At 43.4% G+C, this 16,667-nt stretch overlaps 2 protein-coding genes across 2 annotated transcripts in view; one reads left to right on the top strand and one right to left on the bottom strand.

Annotated features, from left to right (window-relative positions):
- Positions 1-16,667, bottom strand: part of LOC137435223 (zinc finger protein ZFPM2) — a 356,522-nt gene that overhangs the window by 308,873 nt on the left and 30,982 nt on the right. The window lies entirely within an intron of this gene.
- Positions 2,283-4,222, top strand: LOC137414033 (uncharacterized). Its single transcript, XM_078784055.1, has 2 exons — positions 2,283-3,001; positions 3,221-4,222. Exons 1-2 carry the CDS (start codon positions 2,688-2,690, stop codon positions 3,795-3,797), a joined length of 891 nt encoding a protein of 296 aa, XP_078640181.1. The 5' UTR covers positions 2,283-2,687; the 3' UTR covers positions 3,798-4,222.

The raw sequence follows: 16,667 nt of genomic DNA on the forward strand, positions 1-16,667 counted from the left end.
CACCGTCCAATCCTACTCACTTGTGTGTCTAAAATTACCACCCCTCCCTTCCTTCCTTCCATGTACGTGCTGCTTCATCAGGATGACGATTACCGCACTGCGATATATACAGTCACGTGAAAAAGTAAGTACACCCCATGTAAAGTTTTGACATTTTCAACATTTTGCAAATATAAATGCAAAATTTTAATAAACATAAATGCAAATTCCGCATGTGGAAAAAGTAAGTACACCTTTGGCTCTAATAGGTGGTATTGCCCCCTTTGGCAGAAACAACCTCAAGTCGGCGTTTCTTATAACTGTCTACCAGTCTCTGACATCGACTGGGAGAAATTTTTGCCCACTCCTCCATGCAGAATTCTTTCAGCTGTGCAATGTTTGAGGGGTTTCTTGCATGCACAGCTCGTTTCAAATCCCCCCACAACATCTCGATGGGATTTAGATCCGGGCTTTGACTTGGCCATTCCAGAACCCTCCATTTCTTTCTGTTCAGCCATTCCTTGGTGGATTTACTGGTATGTTTAGGGTCATTGTCATGTTGCAAGGTCCACCTTCAGTTGAGCTTCAACTTTCCAACAGATGGCCTCACATTATCCTCAAGCACCCTCTGGCACAATGAAGAATTCATCGTGGATTCTATGATGGTGAGCTGCCCAGGCCCTGATGCAGCAAAGCTGCCCCAAACCATGATATTTCCACCAACATGCTTTACAGTTGGTATCAGGTTCTTGTGGTCAAATGCTGTCTTTGGTTTTCGCCAAACATGTCTTCTGGTACTGTGGCCAAATAGCTCTACCTTTGACTCATCTGTCCAGAGCACATTGTTCCAGAAGTGCTGGTCTTTGCCAAGGTGTTCATTGGCAAACTTTAGTCTTGCCCTGATGTTCTGTCTGGACAGCAAAGGTTTCCTCCTGGCACACCTCCCATGTAGATAAAATTTGTGCAGCCTCTTTCTAATGGTAGAGTCGTGCACTTTGACATCAACAGTGGCAAGAGCTACATGTAGGTCCCGTGATGACATTCTGGGGTCCTTTGAGACTTCTTTCAGCATCTTGCGGTCTGCTCTCGGGCTGAACTTGCTGGGGCGGCCTGGCCTGAACAAGTTGGCAGTTGTTTGGAATCTTCTCCACTTGTAGATGATCTTCCGGATAGTCGAATGATTGATTTCAAATTGTTTGGAGATCTTTTTAAATCCCTTCCCAGACTCGTAGGCATCTATAACCTTTCTGAAGGCCTCCGAGAGCTCTTTTTATCTAGGCATGGTGACGCCGCACACTTCACCAACAAAGAGCAAACCAAACTAAATGTCTGAGGTTTAAATAAGACTAAGACAGGTTCCTCCAAGATCCTCTTTAACGATGTTCTCATCATTTGCACCTGAGCTGGTGCACATGATTCTAATTTCAGGTATTTGAAGTAGTGATAAATGTAGGGTCTACTTACTTTTTCCACATGTGAAATTTGCATTTATGTTTATTTAAATTATACAATGGACTACAAAATGTAAATGTTTCATGATATTTGTTATATTATATCACCTTTATCTATCAATATTGTTGAAATGAAGATCAAATAGCTGTATGTTGAAATATGTTGAAAAAGTCAAAACTTTACATGGGGTGTACTGTAGCGGCTACCGCTGGGTTTTCACAATCGCCTTGCACCTATCAAGGACGCGGAGCGATCACCATGCCGGGCTCGTCCAGGACGCCCGGGCAGGCTCGCCCTCAACTTGCCAGGCCGCAGCCAGGACGCTCGGCCACGCCCCCTCTCGCCTTTCCTGGGCAAACGCTCCGGGATAATGTGTGTATATATATTGCTGCCCGATAAACGGGCTTTTCAGAGTACCTGAGTGTTTTGTTTGAATAAAGCAACTCGGACGAATTCCAGCTTTTTGTCGCATCCATTCTTCCGATCGACGTGGGAGCCCGAGCTCCTTCAGTACTTACTTTTTCACGTGTCTGTACGCAAAGGTGGGCGGTCCGCTTCGAAAGTCCGCTTATCCGCTTATCCGCTGCAGCGGACTAACGTTTTCGAAGCGGATAAGCGAATCGGAACAACCCCCGGAAACCGAAGCGGATAAGCGTAAGCGGACTACCGAAAAATTAAAGCGCATCGCGATTCGCCAAATCAGCTGTTAGCCTGAGCCGTTACTCTAGAATTGTGAATATTTATTTAAGTGAATAATCTATCTATAATTCCAGTAATCTCTGTGTGTTTGTTTGTTTGTCTGTGACCGCTGTTTCTCGACAACCACGGGTCCGATATACATCAGCGCCTTGAATCACTACGGGGCCCTCGGGCACGATGACGAGCAGCTAGACGTGGTGGAGGTGGACCCAGAGGTGGTGCAGACCAACACCATCCTCGTGGTGGACGCCCTGGAGGAGGTGGACCAGCAGGAAGAGGTGGTGCACGTCCCCAAGCATCGCCGCTGTGCGGCACACACAGTGAACCTGCTGGCCTCCAGGGACGTCGAGAAGGTGCCCGGCTGGAGCGGCCAGCCCAGGCCGGCCTTCAGCAAGCCGGCCGCCAAGGCCCAGGGCCTGTGGAACGCCCAGAACAGGAAGACAGTGACCGCCAATGACATTAAGACGGCCCTGGGCAAGAAGCTTGTGACCCCCGGCGTCACCAGGTGGAACTCTAGCCACGACGCCTACAAGTGCCTGCTGACCGAGGTGCTTGACATGGACAAGAGGAACAACCTGAACCAGATCTGTCAGCGGCAGCACCCCCACCCCCTGCCGCACATCACGGAGTACGACGTGCAGATCTGGTCGGAGTACGTCAAGGTGACCGCCCCCCTCGCCGCCTGCCTAGACGTACTCCAGGACGAGGAGAAGGCCTACATGGGGTGCCTTCTCCCCCACCTCCAGGTGCTCAAGGACTCCCTGGAGGCGCTGTCCATCGACGGCAGCATCGTCCACGCCCAGAACCTGGTGGCCAGCCTCCTCCAGCAGCCGTCCTGCGCCAGGAAGGGAACAAAGGGCTTTGATGGCAGGTTAGTTCTTATATTATTATTATATTTTATCGCAACGAGTTGAAAATTAATAAGTGCTTCTTTCTTCTTATATTATATTATTATTAAATGATTAAAAAATCCTTGCCGGTCTAATGATTCATTTGAAATGAATTAAAATCAGTTGAATGACATTTAATTTTTCAATTTACAAATCTGAAATTATTTGACATTTGTTTTATAACTTTTCTTTTACTTCAGGTTCAGCCACCTCTTCGTGGACATGGACCTTTTGATGGCCACGGCGCTGCACCCCCAGCACAAGCTCGCCACGGTCAGGGCCATCTGCAGGAGGCAGAACAACGACGCCATCTGCGACCTGGTGAGGGACAAGCTCATCAGGGACCTGCTCGCCCTCGTCCTGCCTGACGAGCACCTGGACCCTGCCCCCCAGCAGGGACCCCAGCCCGGCTCGAGCAGTACGGACTACCTGTTCGCCATGGAGGAGGGGCAGCAGGAGGAGAACCTCGAGGAGAAGATCAGGGAAGAGGTCAACAACTGGTCGAGGAAGCCGCTGAGGGGGAACCCGGGGCTCTCGCCCAATCTCTTCCCGCTCGAGTTCCGTGATGCTTGGGTAAATCTATTTCTCAGGCATAACACGCCGCTCCCGAGCTCTGCCTCGGTCGAGCGCGTGTTCAGCTACGGGTCGGACATCCTCAGGCCTAAGAGGTCGGCCCTGGCTGCACCGAACTTCGAGGCCCTCGTCTTCATGAAGGGCAACCTCCAAATCCTCAAGAAGGCCCACGAGGTGGAGGTGGAGGAGGAAGACGAGGACTAGTCAACAGACTGCTAGTCTGTTGACTAGTAGACTCTCTTGTCAAAGAAAGGATGGGCAAATTGATTTTTCTTTAATGTTACTTGCATATATTAAAATTATATTTAAATTAACTGTAGAGTAGAGTAGAGTCGAGTGGAAAACTTTATTTCAATAAATTTTGAATAAATTTTATTTAAATAAAAATGTATATTTTTGATCTTAAAAGCTTTGTTTGTCTTTGTAGTAGTTAGAAATGGCTATTTAGGCTTAAAAAGCATTAAATTCCCTTTAGAAACGTCAAAAATCGCTTTAAAAACGTCGAAGCGCTTTAAAAAAATCGAATCGAAGCGGATAAGCGGATAAGCGGTAAGCGGACTAAGATTTTCGGCCGCTGAAGCGGATAAGCGAATCGGACTACACGGGCTGGCGGAGCGGATAAGCGGTAAGCGGACTTAAAATTTTCCGAATCGCGCCCACCTATGTCTGTACGCATACACAGTGATCACTCATGTATAAGCCGCACATTTTTCCCAGAAATATTTAATCTAAATTTTGGGTGTGTATTTATCCACGAGAACCAAAGTAAGACCTATATTTCTCCCGGTTTCTCACACCGACACAAAACCAACCTTCATTACTGGATTCCGCCATCTTTAAAATGCAGTGGATTGTGGGATATCTTATGCAACATTGACTAGATATTTTTGTTCTGAACAAAAATTAATTTGATAGAAGAATTAAAATTGGTGAGTTATAACTTATAATACATTAGTTTGCTTTCAAAACATTTAGTCAAAACTTTTAAATGTATACACCGTCATGGCAGCTAAATAAGCTTGGGGATTAACACGTGAATTGCAGCACAATAGACTGCTTGATAATTATCATAAGCTAATGACTAGAGAGTTACTAATGAACTATTGCTGTGCTAATCTGATAGATGTCACATATCACTCAGTAGGAGTTGGTCGATACATTCAACATGCTATCATATTGTGTTTCATAGAAGTTGGAAGTCTTCCATTATGCCAAATTAAATATCTACAATGGCACTCTCCATAAATCGGCAAAACACGACTTTTGAGTCAACTAAATTTCCAGTCGAGCTGGAGTTCACTTTTGCTGGAGTTCATTTTTGAGTTGCAGGTTATACATATAAACTGGTATTTTCCTGAGAATTTTATCAGAAAAGTGCCCTGCGTATTATTATGTTTGTGGGGATAGGTGATGACATTCCATGGTGGAGATAGAACTGTATAGGGTAGCATTTTTACCTCTCCCACCCCTCCCCTCCCTCCTTCCCCCAAGCCCCTTCCACATCTCCCTCCCACAGATCTCCCGATGTCCTTGCTCTCAAATGTTGTACTTGTGTGCTTCCCCCCTCTCTCCCCATCTTGTCTCCCACTTCCTTGATCATATGTTTTTTTTGTGTCAGCTTGTTTTTGTGTGATTAATGTTAGCTCTTACACGAGCCTCGATCTTGTATACCAAAAAAAAAAAAACTTGAATGAAACTTGGCTCACAACTTCATATCTGATGCCTAATAAAGGTGTATTAACCACATCAAAATCTGAGCATATTGAAGGGTTTTACGGGGGAGGAGGTTTGACCCCACAAAATAGGTATTTGCTCTTTTCTCCGAAACTACACACATGATGTTGATGAAACTTGGCCACAAGCTTCATATCTGATGCTTAACGAAAGTGTATTGACCGCATCAAAATCTTCGCTCAATAGCGAAGATGAGGATGAAGAAAATGAAAGCAAACTAATGTATTATAACTCACCAATTTTAATTCTTCTATCAAATTAATTTTTGTTCAGAACAAAAATATCCAGTCAATGTTGCATAAGATATCCCACAATCCACTGCATTTTAAAGATGGCGGAATCCAGTAATGAAGGTTGGTTTTGTGTCGGTGTGAGAAATCGGGAGAAATATAGGTTTTACTTTGGTTCTCGTGGATAAATACACACCCAAAATTTAGATTAAATATTTCTGGGAAAAATGTGCGGCTTATACATGAGTGATCACTGTGTATGCGTATATATCGCAGTGCAGCTGCATGAAGAAGTAAATGTATTTTATTTGCCCGATGTAGGGTGCCCTTATATGAACCTTTCTCGAGCATTTTTTTTGTATTCAACATCGAGGCTCGTGTAAGAGCTAATATATTAATCACAAAAAACATAAACGGACAAATAAAACGTATAATAGAGGGGAGGGAGACAATATGGGGAGAGAGAGTGAAGCACATAAGTACAACAGTGGAGAACAGGGACATCGGGAGATCTGCGGAAGGGAGATGTGGAAAGGGCTTGGGGGAAGGTGGGGGGGGGGGGGGGGGGGAGGTTGGGAGAGGTAAAAACAAATGGACACTGCTCGGTTTTATTAAAAACATTAATTGGTTCCTCCTAAGAACACAAGGGTAGTACAGCATGCACACAATATTTTTTGAATGTCCCTTCTTTTCTATTGTGTGGCATTTTCCACAAGATATGGAATGTCCCTTCTTTTCTATAGTTTGCCACAAGGCACATACCATATAAAGGGGCTTTTTATATGCCTCTGGCATTTTTCCCAATAAGTATTTCAGAAACCACTTCTGATAACTGCTTACAAGGCATAACTAATTAGCCTACATTTAAAAATTGTTGTGTGACAATTATTTTAGTAACACTATATTCTCTTTTTTTGTGACAACGCTGCATTGTAAGCAGTAAACAAAATGTTTCTGGAATAAATTTTTTGGGAAATATCAATAAACTTTATTACTGTACCGTAACATATATAAGTTATGTTGTTCAACTACCATCAGCGAAGTGACAGGTTCAATGCCAGTTATATCTAAGACTAGCCGAAAGCACCCGGCGTTGCCCAGGTTCTTTTTGAATGAATTTACTACTATAATTCAGCTTTTACTCACGGCCGTAGAAGATTGACTACTATAATTCAGCTCAGCTTTTAATTGCGAAATGGGCCCAGCCCGGCCGAAGCGGCCTCGACCGGCCTCACCACCTAGCCTATAACCTTCCCGGGGCCTGTCCCGACATTTTTAGTTCTTTTTGAATGAATTTACTACTATAATTCAGCTTTTACTCGTGGCCGAAGAAGATTGACTACTGTAATTCAGCTCAGCTTTTAATTGCGAAATGGGCCCAGCCCGGCCGAGGTGGCCTCGACCGGCCTCGCCACCTAGCCTAAAACCTTCCCGGGGCCCGTCCCGACCTTTTTCGTTCTTTTTGAATGAATTTACTACTATAATTCAGCTTTTACTCGTGGCCGAAGAAGATTGACTACTGTAATTCAGCTCAGCTTTTAATTGCGAAATGGGCCCAGCCCGGCCGAGGTGGCCTCGACCGGCCTCGCCACCTAGCCTAAAACCTTCCCAGGGCCCGTCCCGACATTTTTTGTATTGGAGGTTTCTTCCTATCTTTCACCGTTCAAGAGATTAGCTTGCACAGACAAACAAACAAACAAAAACTTTCTTTTATATATATAGAAGAAGAAGATAGATGATGGAAAGCAGCCTCATCATAAAAGGTTTCTTCGATTTCAGTAAAAACGTATGTTGTCTTCTTTTCTGCCAAGGATTAGTTTGGCCTTATAAAACCAGTGCATAGAAGAAGAAGAAGAACCACCTTTAGAGGCCATTTTTCTCCGCAGAGCAGGGGTTGGCCTTTTTCGGAGCACCTTGGTCCCCTTTATGAAGCAATGTTTTATGGCTGGATGCCCTTCCTGCTGCCAACCCTGTTAATCGCCTCTTTTTATGGCTGGATGCCCTTCCTGCTGCCAACCCTGTTAATCGCCTCTTGCGACACACAGGGAATTACCAGTGAACTGGTACTCAATTTGCTGACCTCATAAGGATGATAGGCTGAGTCAACCCCCTGGTATTAATTCAGAGATCGACAGGGATTCGAAACCAAGGATCCTAGGTATCCCAAGCCGGCACCCTAACCGCTTAGCCAACACCAGGCTCAAAACCAGTGCATAGTGAAGGTTAATTTTTTTTAATAAGATGCAATCTTCTAATATTCATCGCAATTTAGCTCCTACATGAGCCTCGATTCTGTATACAAATAAATAAATTTGTTTTTACATGTGTAAGCATTTCTGTTGTCCACAACGTACCGGTGGTTGTATACAGGCGCAGGTGGTTGCTTTGTTTTAATAATTCAGGGAGAGGCATAAGACTGACCTTGTAATATAAGTACGACTGTAAATTATCCCCCATTGCAATGTCCACGTCATATCATAACAGTGCACCTATGACATGCAGTAACACAAGTGTTTAGTCCATAACTAGTACATTTGATTCAATAAGACGATAGGAACGTAACCTTTATATGTAACTCTGTAAACTGGTGGAATTTTGAAACCACTCTTTTTGAAACCTCTGCCTTTCCTTTCCCATTCATTCTACTCACCCCTTTCTCTTGTCTCCTGCCCACCTCTCATTCCTTTTCTCTACTTTACCTCCCCTAGCCCTTCTTCTATTTCACAAGACTCCCTTTGTGAAAGAAGTGTTTTAGGCCGATTAAAAGTAGGCACACATTTATTACTTACACCCCTGATGGGAGGATTGTGGAGTATTAAAAATACGGGAAGGGTTGGCAATATATAGGGGTATAAAAGATGGGAGGATAAGCACATACAGTCATGTGAAAAAGTAAGTACACCCCATGTAAAGTTTTGACTTTTTCAACATATTTCAACATACAGCTATATAACAAATATCATGAAACATTTACATTTTGTAGTCCATTGTATAATTTCAATAAACCTAAATGCAAATTTCGCATGTGGAAAAAGTAAGTACACCCTTGGCTATAATAGGTGGTATTGCCCCATTTGGCAGAAACAACCTCAAGTCGGCGTTTCTTATAACTGTCTACCAGTCTCTGACATCGACTTGGAGAAATTTTTGCCCACTCCTCCGTGCAGAATTCTTTCAGCTTTGCGATGTTTGAGGGGTTTCTTGCATGCACAGCCCGTTTCAAATCCCCCTACAACATCTCGATGGGATTTAGATCCGGGCTTTGACTTAGCCATTCCAGAACTCTCCATTTCTTTCTTTTCAGCCATTCCTTGGTGGATTTGCTGATATGTTTAGGGTCATTGTCATGTTGCAAGGTCCAGCTTCGGTTGAGCTTCAACACTCCGATAAATGGCCTCGCATTATCCTCAAGCAGCCTCTGGTACAATGAAGAATTCATAGTGGATTCGATGACGGTGAGCTGCCCAGGCCCTGATGCAGCAAAGCTGCCCCAAACCACAATATTTCCACCACCATGCTGTACAGTTGGTATCAGGTTCTTGTGGTCAAATGCTGTCTTTGGTTTTCGCCAAACATGTCTTCTGGTACTGTGGCCAAATAGCTCTACCTTTGACTCATCTGTGCAGAGCACATTGTTCCAGAAGTGCTGGTCTTTGCCTAGGTGTTCATTGGCAAACTTTAGTCTTGCCCTGATGTTCTTTCTGGACAGCAAATGTTTTCTCCTGGCACACCTCCCATGTAGATCAAATTTGTGCAGCCTCTTTCTAATGGTAGACTCGTGCACTTTGACATCAACAGTGGCAAGAACTACCTGTAGATCCCGTGCTGACATTCTGGGGTTCCTAGAGACTTCTTTCAGCATCTTGCGGTCTGCTCTCGGGCTGAACTTGCTGGGGCGGCCTAGTCTGAACAAGTTGGCAGTTGTTTGTAATCTTCTCCACTTGTAGATGATCTTCCGGACAGTCGAATGATTGATTTCAAATTGTTTGGAGATCTTTTAAAATCCCTTCCCAGACTCGTAGGCATCTATAACCTTCTGTCTGAAGGCCTCAGAGAGCTCTTTTGATCTCGGCATGGTGACGCCGCACACTTCAACAACAAAGAGCAAACCAAACGAAATGTCTGAGGTTTAAATAAGGCAGGTTCCGCCAAGATCCTCTCCAACGATGTTCTAGTCATTTGCACATGAGCTGGTGCACCTGATTCTAATTTTATGTATTTGAAGTAGTGATAAATGTAGGGGTGTACTTACTTTTTCCACATGCGAAATTTGCATTCATGTTTATTTAAATTATACAATGGACTACAAAATGTAAATGTTTCATGATATTTGTTATATTATATCACCTTTTTCTATCAATATTGTTGAAATGAAGATCAAATAGCTGTATGTTGAAATATGTTGAAAAAGTCAAAACTTTACATGGGGTTTACTTACTTTTTCACGTGACTGTAAGTGGAGCATTCTAGAAAAGGGGGGGGGGGGGGGGATCACAAATCCACTATTTTTACATTAATAATAAAAATATATATATATACTTTTCACAGCCTGGTGTTGGCTTAGCGGTTAGGGTGCCGGCTTGGGATTCTAGGATTCTGGGTTTGAATCCTGGTCGATCACTGAATTAACACCAGGGGGGGGGGGGGGGGGGGGTTGACTCAGCCTGTCATCCTTCTGAGGTCAGCAAATTGAGTACCAGTTCACTGGTAATTCCTTGTGTGTCGGGTTGGCGGGGTTGGCCTCAGGAAGCCCAACAGGTTTGGCAGCAGGAAGGGCATCCGGCTGTAAAACATTGCTTCAAAAAGGGACCGCGGTGCCCAAAAAAGGCCAACCCCTGCTCTGCAGGGAAAAATGGCCTCCAAAGGTGGTTCTATATATATATAGTTTTCCTTTTATGCCTCGTCAATCAGATGTTCAATATACATTCATAGACATAGCATGATGACTATGTCAGACAATAATGATGCTCCTTAAAAATAAATTTGAATCGCATAATTTTGCGAGATTGTTGAGGTCTCAAGGCCACAGTTTTACCTTTCCAGGCAAATTTGTCAAATTGCTGTGCAAGTGAAGTTCCTAAACCAAGCAGTGAACTATTGAGGGACTGGTAGCATTACAGTGCTAATGGTGCAATATGCTCGTTGTACACAGTAATTCTGATTTGGCAGACCACATAACGTTAACGTGTGTGAACCAAAATCATATTGCTGTCAGTTAAGTCACAGAATCCGTCATCAAATGTTAGTCTTTTCAATGCACATGTTTGGGATATAGAGGTTGGCGTTTTGCTAAAAGGTGGGAAAAGGGGAATCCCTTAATTTGGGAAACAAGGACCCTTGTAATTACCGTGTAATTGAAGCTGAGGTATGTGAAAAGTAATGGGTATTGGGGATTACTCGAACATGCTTTTACATGAAAGTATAAATTGCCTGAAATTATCTTCAACATTGTTTTATCATGTTGTGGAACTCAACCACATATAATATCAAATGCATTTTGACAGGCACCTACAGACATAACATCTCAAAACCATCCGTGTACTTTCATAATCGTACAGCGCAACCCAGGAGAAGAAAAAAAAAATGAATCTCATAGCATCTGAAACATACACTGCTCCAACGCAATTACATGCTACTACAGTTTCACCCGTGCGTATTCACACGTTTATTAGCAATAAAATAATTTCTTGCACTGATTATTAAAATGTAGATTATTGATGCTTTATTGTACTACTTATGGATAATTGCTGGTAGCAAGCGATGCAAAGAGGTTTCATGTCCAAACAAGTCTCTCGGCAGCATTTGTTCGACGTGGGTTAAAATCGGCGCAAAGAAATGAGCGAACGATAATTGTGAAACCAATTCAAAGTGGTTAGGGTATTTAAGCTCTGTGTTTAACACTGATTTGACTACCAGCATAATTTTGCAAGGATTAGCAGCCGTGGGCTGGTTATCGAGCCATGCAGACACAGGCACTCGACCGATCCCAGCTACCCCCCAACCAACATAAAGACAACAAAGGCTGCCCTGTTGGATGAACACCGAACTTGGATCACACCACACCCCACTTGGAAATCGCACATAAATAATAGTCTCGGTGAGAAAAAATAGCCACCAATTCTTCTGCAAATCAGTGTTCCGGTCAATCTGTGTCGCATTTTGCATTTGCTATGCTTCCTCCATATGAAAAATAAAATAAAATCCCTGGCCATGTGCTCTGGCAAAACACTGGAGTGAAGCATTGCTTGACCCATCAGTGATATTCGAAAATAATCATTGTGACGTCACAATTTTAAGACATCAGGCAACGGTGCATGATGACACACAAGCAATATTGTAAACCACCCGTGAAGTCGAAAGCGAGTTGAAAAATAATTGTCTTGTTTCAGTATGGCGAAGCACCCTTAAAATTAAAATATTCATCAGGCCTGTGGTCCACTCTATGACATGGGGAAAGTGTCTTGAATTATTTTAACCTCTTAGCAAAATATTTCAACAGTGTCTACACTTGATGGTCTAATTTAAATCCTTCAATTTATTGAAATCAGCACATGGACGCATTAACTGCCGCTTGAAAGCAGGAAAATGGAAATTAAACCGAAGCAGGACAGTGAGACGAAGCTGATACAGAGACTTACGTGAAAAAAGAGAGTGGGTGATAGAATAAAGTGGGATTGCAGTGTGCTTGAAAAAAATACTCTCCACTTAAATTAAAAGCATTTAGGGCAAAGCCACATTACTTTTAAAACTCACAGCAGGAAACATCTCATGGGAAAATGGCAATTTGAATACAAAGCTGAAATCAGGCTGGCTTCGAAGGAAATACAGATATTGACATTTCTTGCCTGTTCCCAAGAGACGTTTGGAGATTAAGCCTTGAGTTCAGACAGCTATTGATTAAAACACAGACACAAAAGCCACGAATTAATACATGATGCGGCTTCGTGAATGAAAAACAGGACCTCTGGTAATGTAATGCACAGGGTTGAGATTGGGAAGTACTTGAAATGAAAACATCCATTTCATTCTCAACTATAGGGAGAGGGAGACAGAGATGGGGAGAGAGAGAGAGAGAAAGAAAGAAAGATATAGAGATGGTGAGAGAGAGAGAGAGAAAAAGAATCAAAGATAGAGAGATGGTGAGATGGTGAGAGAGATGGGAATAACGAGAGAGAGAGAGAGAGAGAGAGAGAGAGAGAGAGAGAGAGAATTGAATTTGCAACACCATTTATTTCACAAAAAATACACCAGGTCAAGTTACATTTTTACAGGAGAGAAAAATAAAAATGAAAACAACAGTTCTTAATGTTAAAAAGAAAAGTACAAATTCGATTCATTTACAACACATAATGCTTCATTAATACACCATTTGCACTCAAAGAGTTTGACATTTTCATTCGCCACATAATAATCAAACTCTAACCTTATTCTTGCAGACACCAGCCCTTTAAACATAGGAACAACATCAAACCCATGCCCATTATCAATTTTAATTTTCCTTGATTTATATATTGAATATTTTGCTACAGCAACTAAGAAGTTTAGGAGAACACCAGAGTCCTTGCAGGAGGGTCTGAAAGATACACCAAAAATAAAAGAGTGTGAAGTAAAAGGAAAAGACAACTGCTCAAAAAGGTGTGTGAGAATCAAGAAAAGAGGTATTAGTCTTTCGCATTTCACATAGGCATGAAAGAGATCCTCCTTCTGGACACAGAAGGGGCATGCTACTGGCACTGAGCTGTCAAGGTGATGAACAAAGGTGTTCGTAGGGAGAGCCCAATGTGCTAGTCTCCACTGGATATCTGCGAGGAACCCATAAATAGGTAGTTTGTACATATTAGGCCACAGTGGCGTGGCAGGAGACCCTGTCCCTAACCTTTCTGACCACAAGGCCACTCGCGCCACTCCGGAGAAGGGTGATGCTTGGTTTTCTCGAAGGAGCTTGTGAATACCCGCCTTTTTTACCAAATGAAAAGGAGATACAAGTTCACCATTTGACTGGAGAGCTGGGAGCACCTTAATTTCAGGGAAAGACAGCCGAAAATCCTCGACATTGTTTATACCTTCCCAGCCAATATTTAACTCCTTAAACTTCCTCTTGACGATGCGTATAATTTGGCTGACAATACGCACGGATCTTAAACCAAGAATGGCCGCCACCCTGCCAGCAGACATCCATTTTGTCCCAGATGTATCCCTCAGGTCACAAACTTTGCCAATTCCTCCTTGAGTAAATTTCCTAATCAAAGTCGGACTATGAGGAATGCATGGAAAAAAACCGTTATAGAAAATAGGCTCTTGGATAAACATCCGGCAATTATAAGCCTCAAGGCAACGATGAACCCCAAAACCTTTCCAAACTCTCAGCAAACCCTGATAAAAAATTGGGATTGAAACTAAGCTGACACGGTCAATGTTCACCAGGAACAAGTGCCTATCATAACACAGGCCTCCCGCTTGTTGCAACAAGCAAAACGCAAATGAGCGCCAGGGCAGCTCTTCAGCATACAACAGACGTTGCACAGACTGCAGGCGAAAAGCCATAAGCCGGGGGGACACATCCACAATTCCATGTCCACCCTCCTTCCGAGGATGGTACAGTATTTGCGGCCAAAGCCAGTGGTATCCATTCCAAAAGAAATTGACCAAGACCCGCTGGATGGCTGGTATCAACTCCTTGGGTGGCTGCAAGGCAATTCGTTTATGCCATAATCTTGCTGCTATCAAGTTATTTATAACAAGAGTGCGGCCTTTGTAAGAAAGAGATCGCAGCAGTCCTTCCCATCGTTTCAACCGGTGTGTAATTTGTTCAATCATTCCTTCCCAGTTCTTCATTTCTACTTCCTGGTTGCCGAGATAGACACCAAGATATTTGACCCCATCTGTTTTCCACTCTAAATTATGTGGGAGTGACGGTGGCAGTGTTAAAGAAAGGTTATCTGAACCGCACCATAAGGCTACACTCTTGCCCCAATTTACTTTGGCAGAAGAGGCCGCAGAGTAGTCTTTAAGGCAACGCTGCACCGCAGCAGCACTACTTGGGCCTTTAATCAGAACACATACATCATCAGCATAAGCTGTGACCACAAATCTTGAACTAAAAACGGCTCCCACATCCTGAGTTATTCGCTGCCTGATGGATGCTAAGAGTGGTTCAAGGGCAATTATATACAGAAGTCCAGAAAGGGGACAACCTTGACGGATACCCCGTCGGAAAGGAAAAGGGGGACATAAACTATTGTTTACTTTCATCATGCAGAAGGTGTTAGTGTATAACAGCTTAACATAGGAAATGAAAGTTTCGCCAAAACCCATCCGCTCCAGAACAGAAAACAAATATGTATGATCAACACGATCAAAAGCCTTTGTTTGGTCAAGAAACAACAACCCAAAACTGGCACGCAAGTACTTATTACAAGAAATAATATCCCTTATCAAAAAAATATTGTCATAAATTGACCTTCCTGGTACACAGTAGGTCTGGTCAGGGTGCACAATAAAGCTGATCACAGTTCCCAAACGGTTTGCTAAAGCCTTTGACAAAAGCTTGTAATCCGCACACAGCAATGAGACAGGCCACCAGTTCTCGACGAGTTGAGTGTCCCCAGCCTTTGGCAACAGGCACATGACTGCTCTTCTGCAGGACAGGGGAAGCTCTCCAACATGAAGGCATTCATCAAATACCTCAAGCAGGTCAGGTCCCACAAGTTTCCAAAAAGTCTTATAGAACTCTCCAGGCAAACCATCAATCCCAGAGGCTTTACCATCCTTCAAGCTCCGCATAGCAGTTTCAAGTTCAGCAGCCGAAACTGACATGTTCAATGTGCGTTGCTGGTCCTCCTCAAGTCTTGGAAGCCCAGTAGTCAGCTCCTGCAAGATCTCATTACTTATGCTCTGGGGGGAGTACAAGTTTGTATAAAAACCCTTCAAAACAGACTTAATCTCTTGTTGGGAGGTCACTATTGACCCATTAGCAGCACGTAGCCCATGAATCTGTTGTGCTTTTTTGACAGAGTTCTCCAAACTAAAGAAGTCCCAATTTGGCATATCCAAAGTCAAGTAACTCATCCTCATACGCACCAAGGTACCCATTGCCCGCTGCCTCACCATTTCGGTCAGTAACGACCTTTTTGTCCATAGTAACTGATCATATCCCAAATCTTTCCCAGCCCCATTACGATTCTGTTCTAATTCTGCAATTTCGGCCTTTAATGAGTCAACTGAGAGACTTTGCAATTTAGTAGTAAACAGACTATACTGTTGACAAAACGTTTTAACTTGACACTTTGCAAGGTCCCACCATATGCGAAGGTTGGCATGCTCAAGCTTAGAGGACCGAATTTTCCTCCACACTGTTTGGAAGGCATCTTCAAATTTCTTATCACTTAACAACCGAGTATTGAGTGACCAGTACGCGCTACCTCCTGATGTCAGGGGTAATTTAAAGGACATTGCCACTAAATTATGATCTGAAAACCCTGTTGGGAGTATTTGGGTAGTGGACACCACATTCAGCATTGGCTTATTGATATAGATCCTGTCCAGCCTTGCCCTTGATATGATGCCATCATGACATCTGCACCATGTGTAGGCCCGTGAAGTTGGATGCTGCAACCTCCACACATCCTCAAAACAATAGTTCTTGATGAGGCTCGCTAACACCTTTGCAGAAGCGCCGTGGGGTTCATGTCCATTCCTGTCAACTGAAGGATCAATTGTACAGTTAAAGTCCCCTGCGATACAGGTGAGAGCAGCTGGATCCAGCCCCTCTACAAAGTCCCGCAATGTGGAAAAGAATGTTCTTCTTTCTATAGGTTCACTTGGTGCATACACATTTACTATAATAAGCTTTTGTGTATTGCAGTAGAACTCCACTGCTATCAAATGTGCCTTATGGACCTCCCTATAAATAACACTCTGAGTGGGAAGCCTGGGACTTAAGGCGATGGCAACACCCGCCTTGGGTGTGGAAACCCCACTCAGCCACCATTGCCCTTTAAAGAGTTTACACCATTCAGCTGCCAAATTGTTTGTGGCATGGGTCTCTTGCAATAGAATGACATCTGCTTTTACCCTCTCCATTGCCTGGATTGCTTGAATTTTTCGTAAG

Source organism: Myxine glutinosa, chromosome 9 (assembly GCF_964187855.1).
Source record: "Myxine glutinosa chromosome 9, kmMyxGlut1.1, whole genome shotgun sequence".
NCBI lineage: Eukaryota > Metazoa > Chordata > Myxini > Myxiniformes > Myxinidae > Myxine > Myxine glutinosa.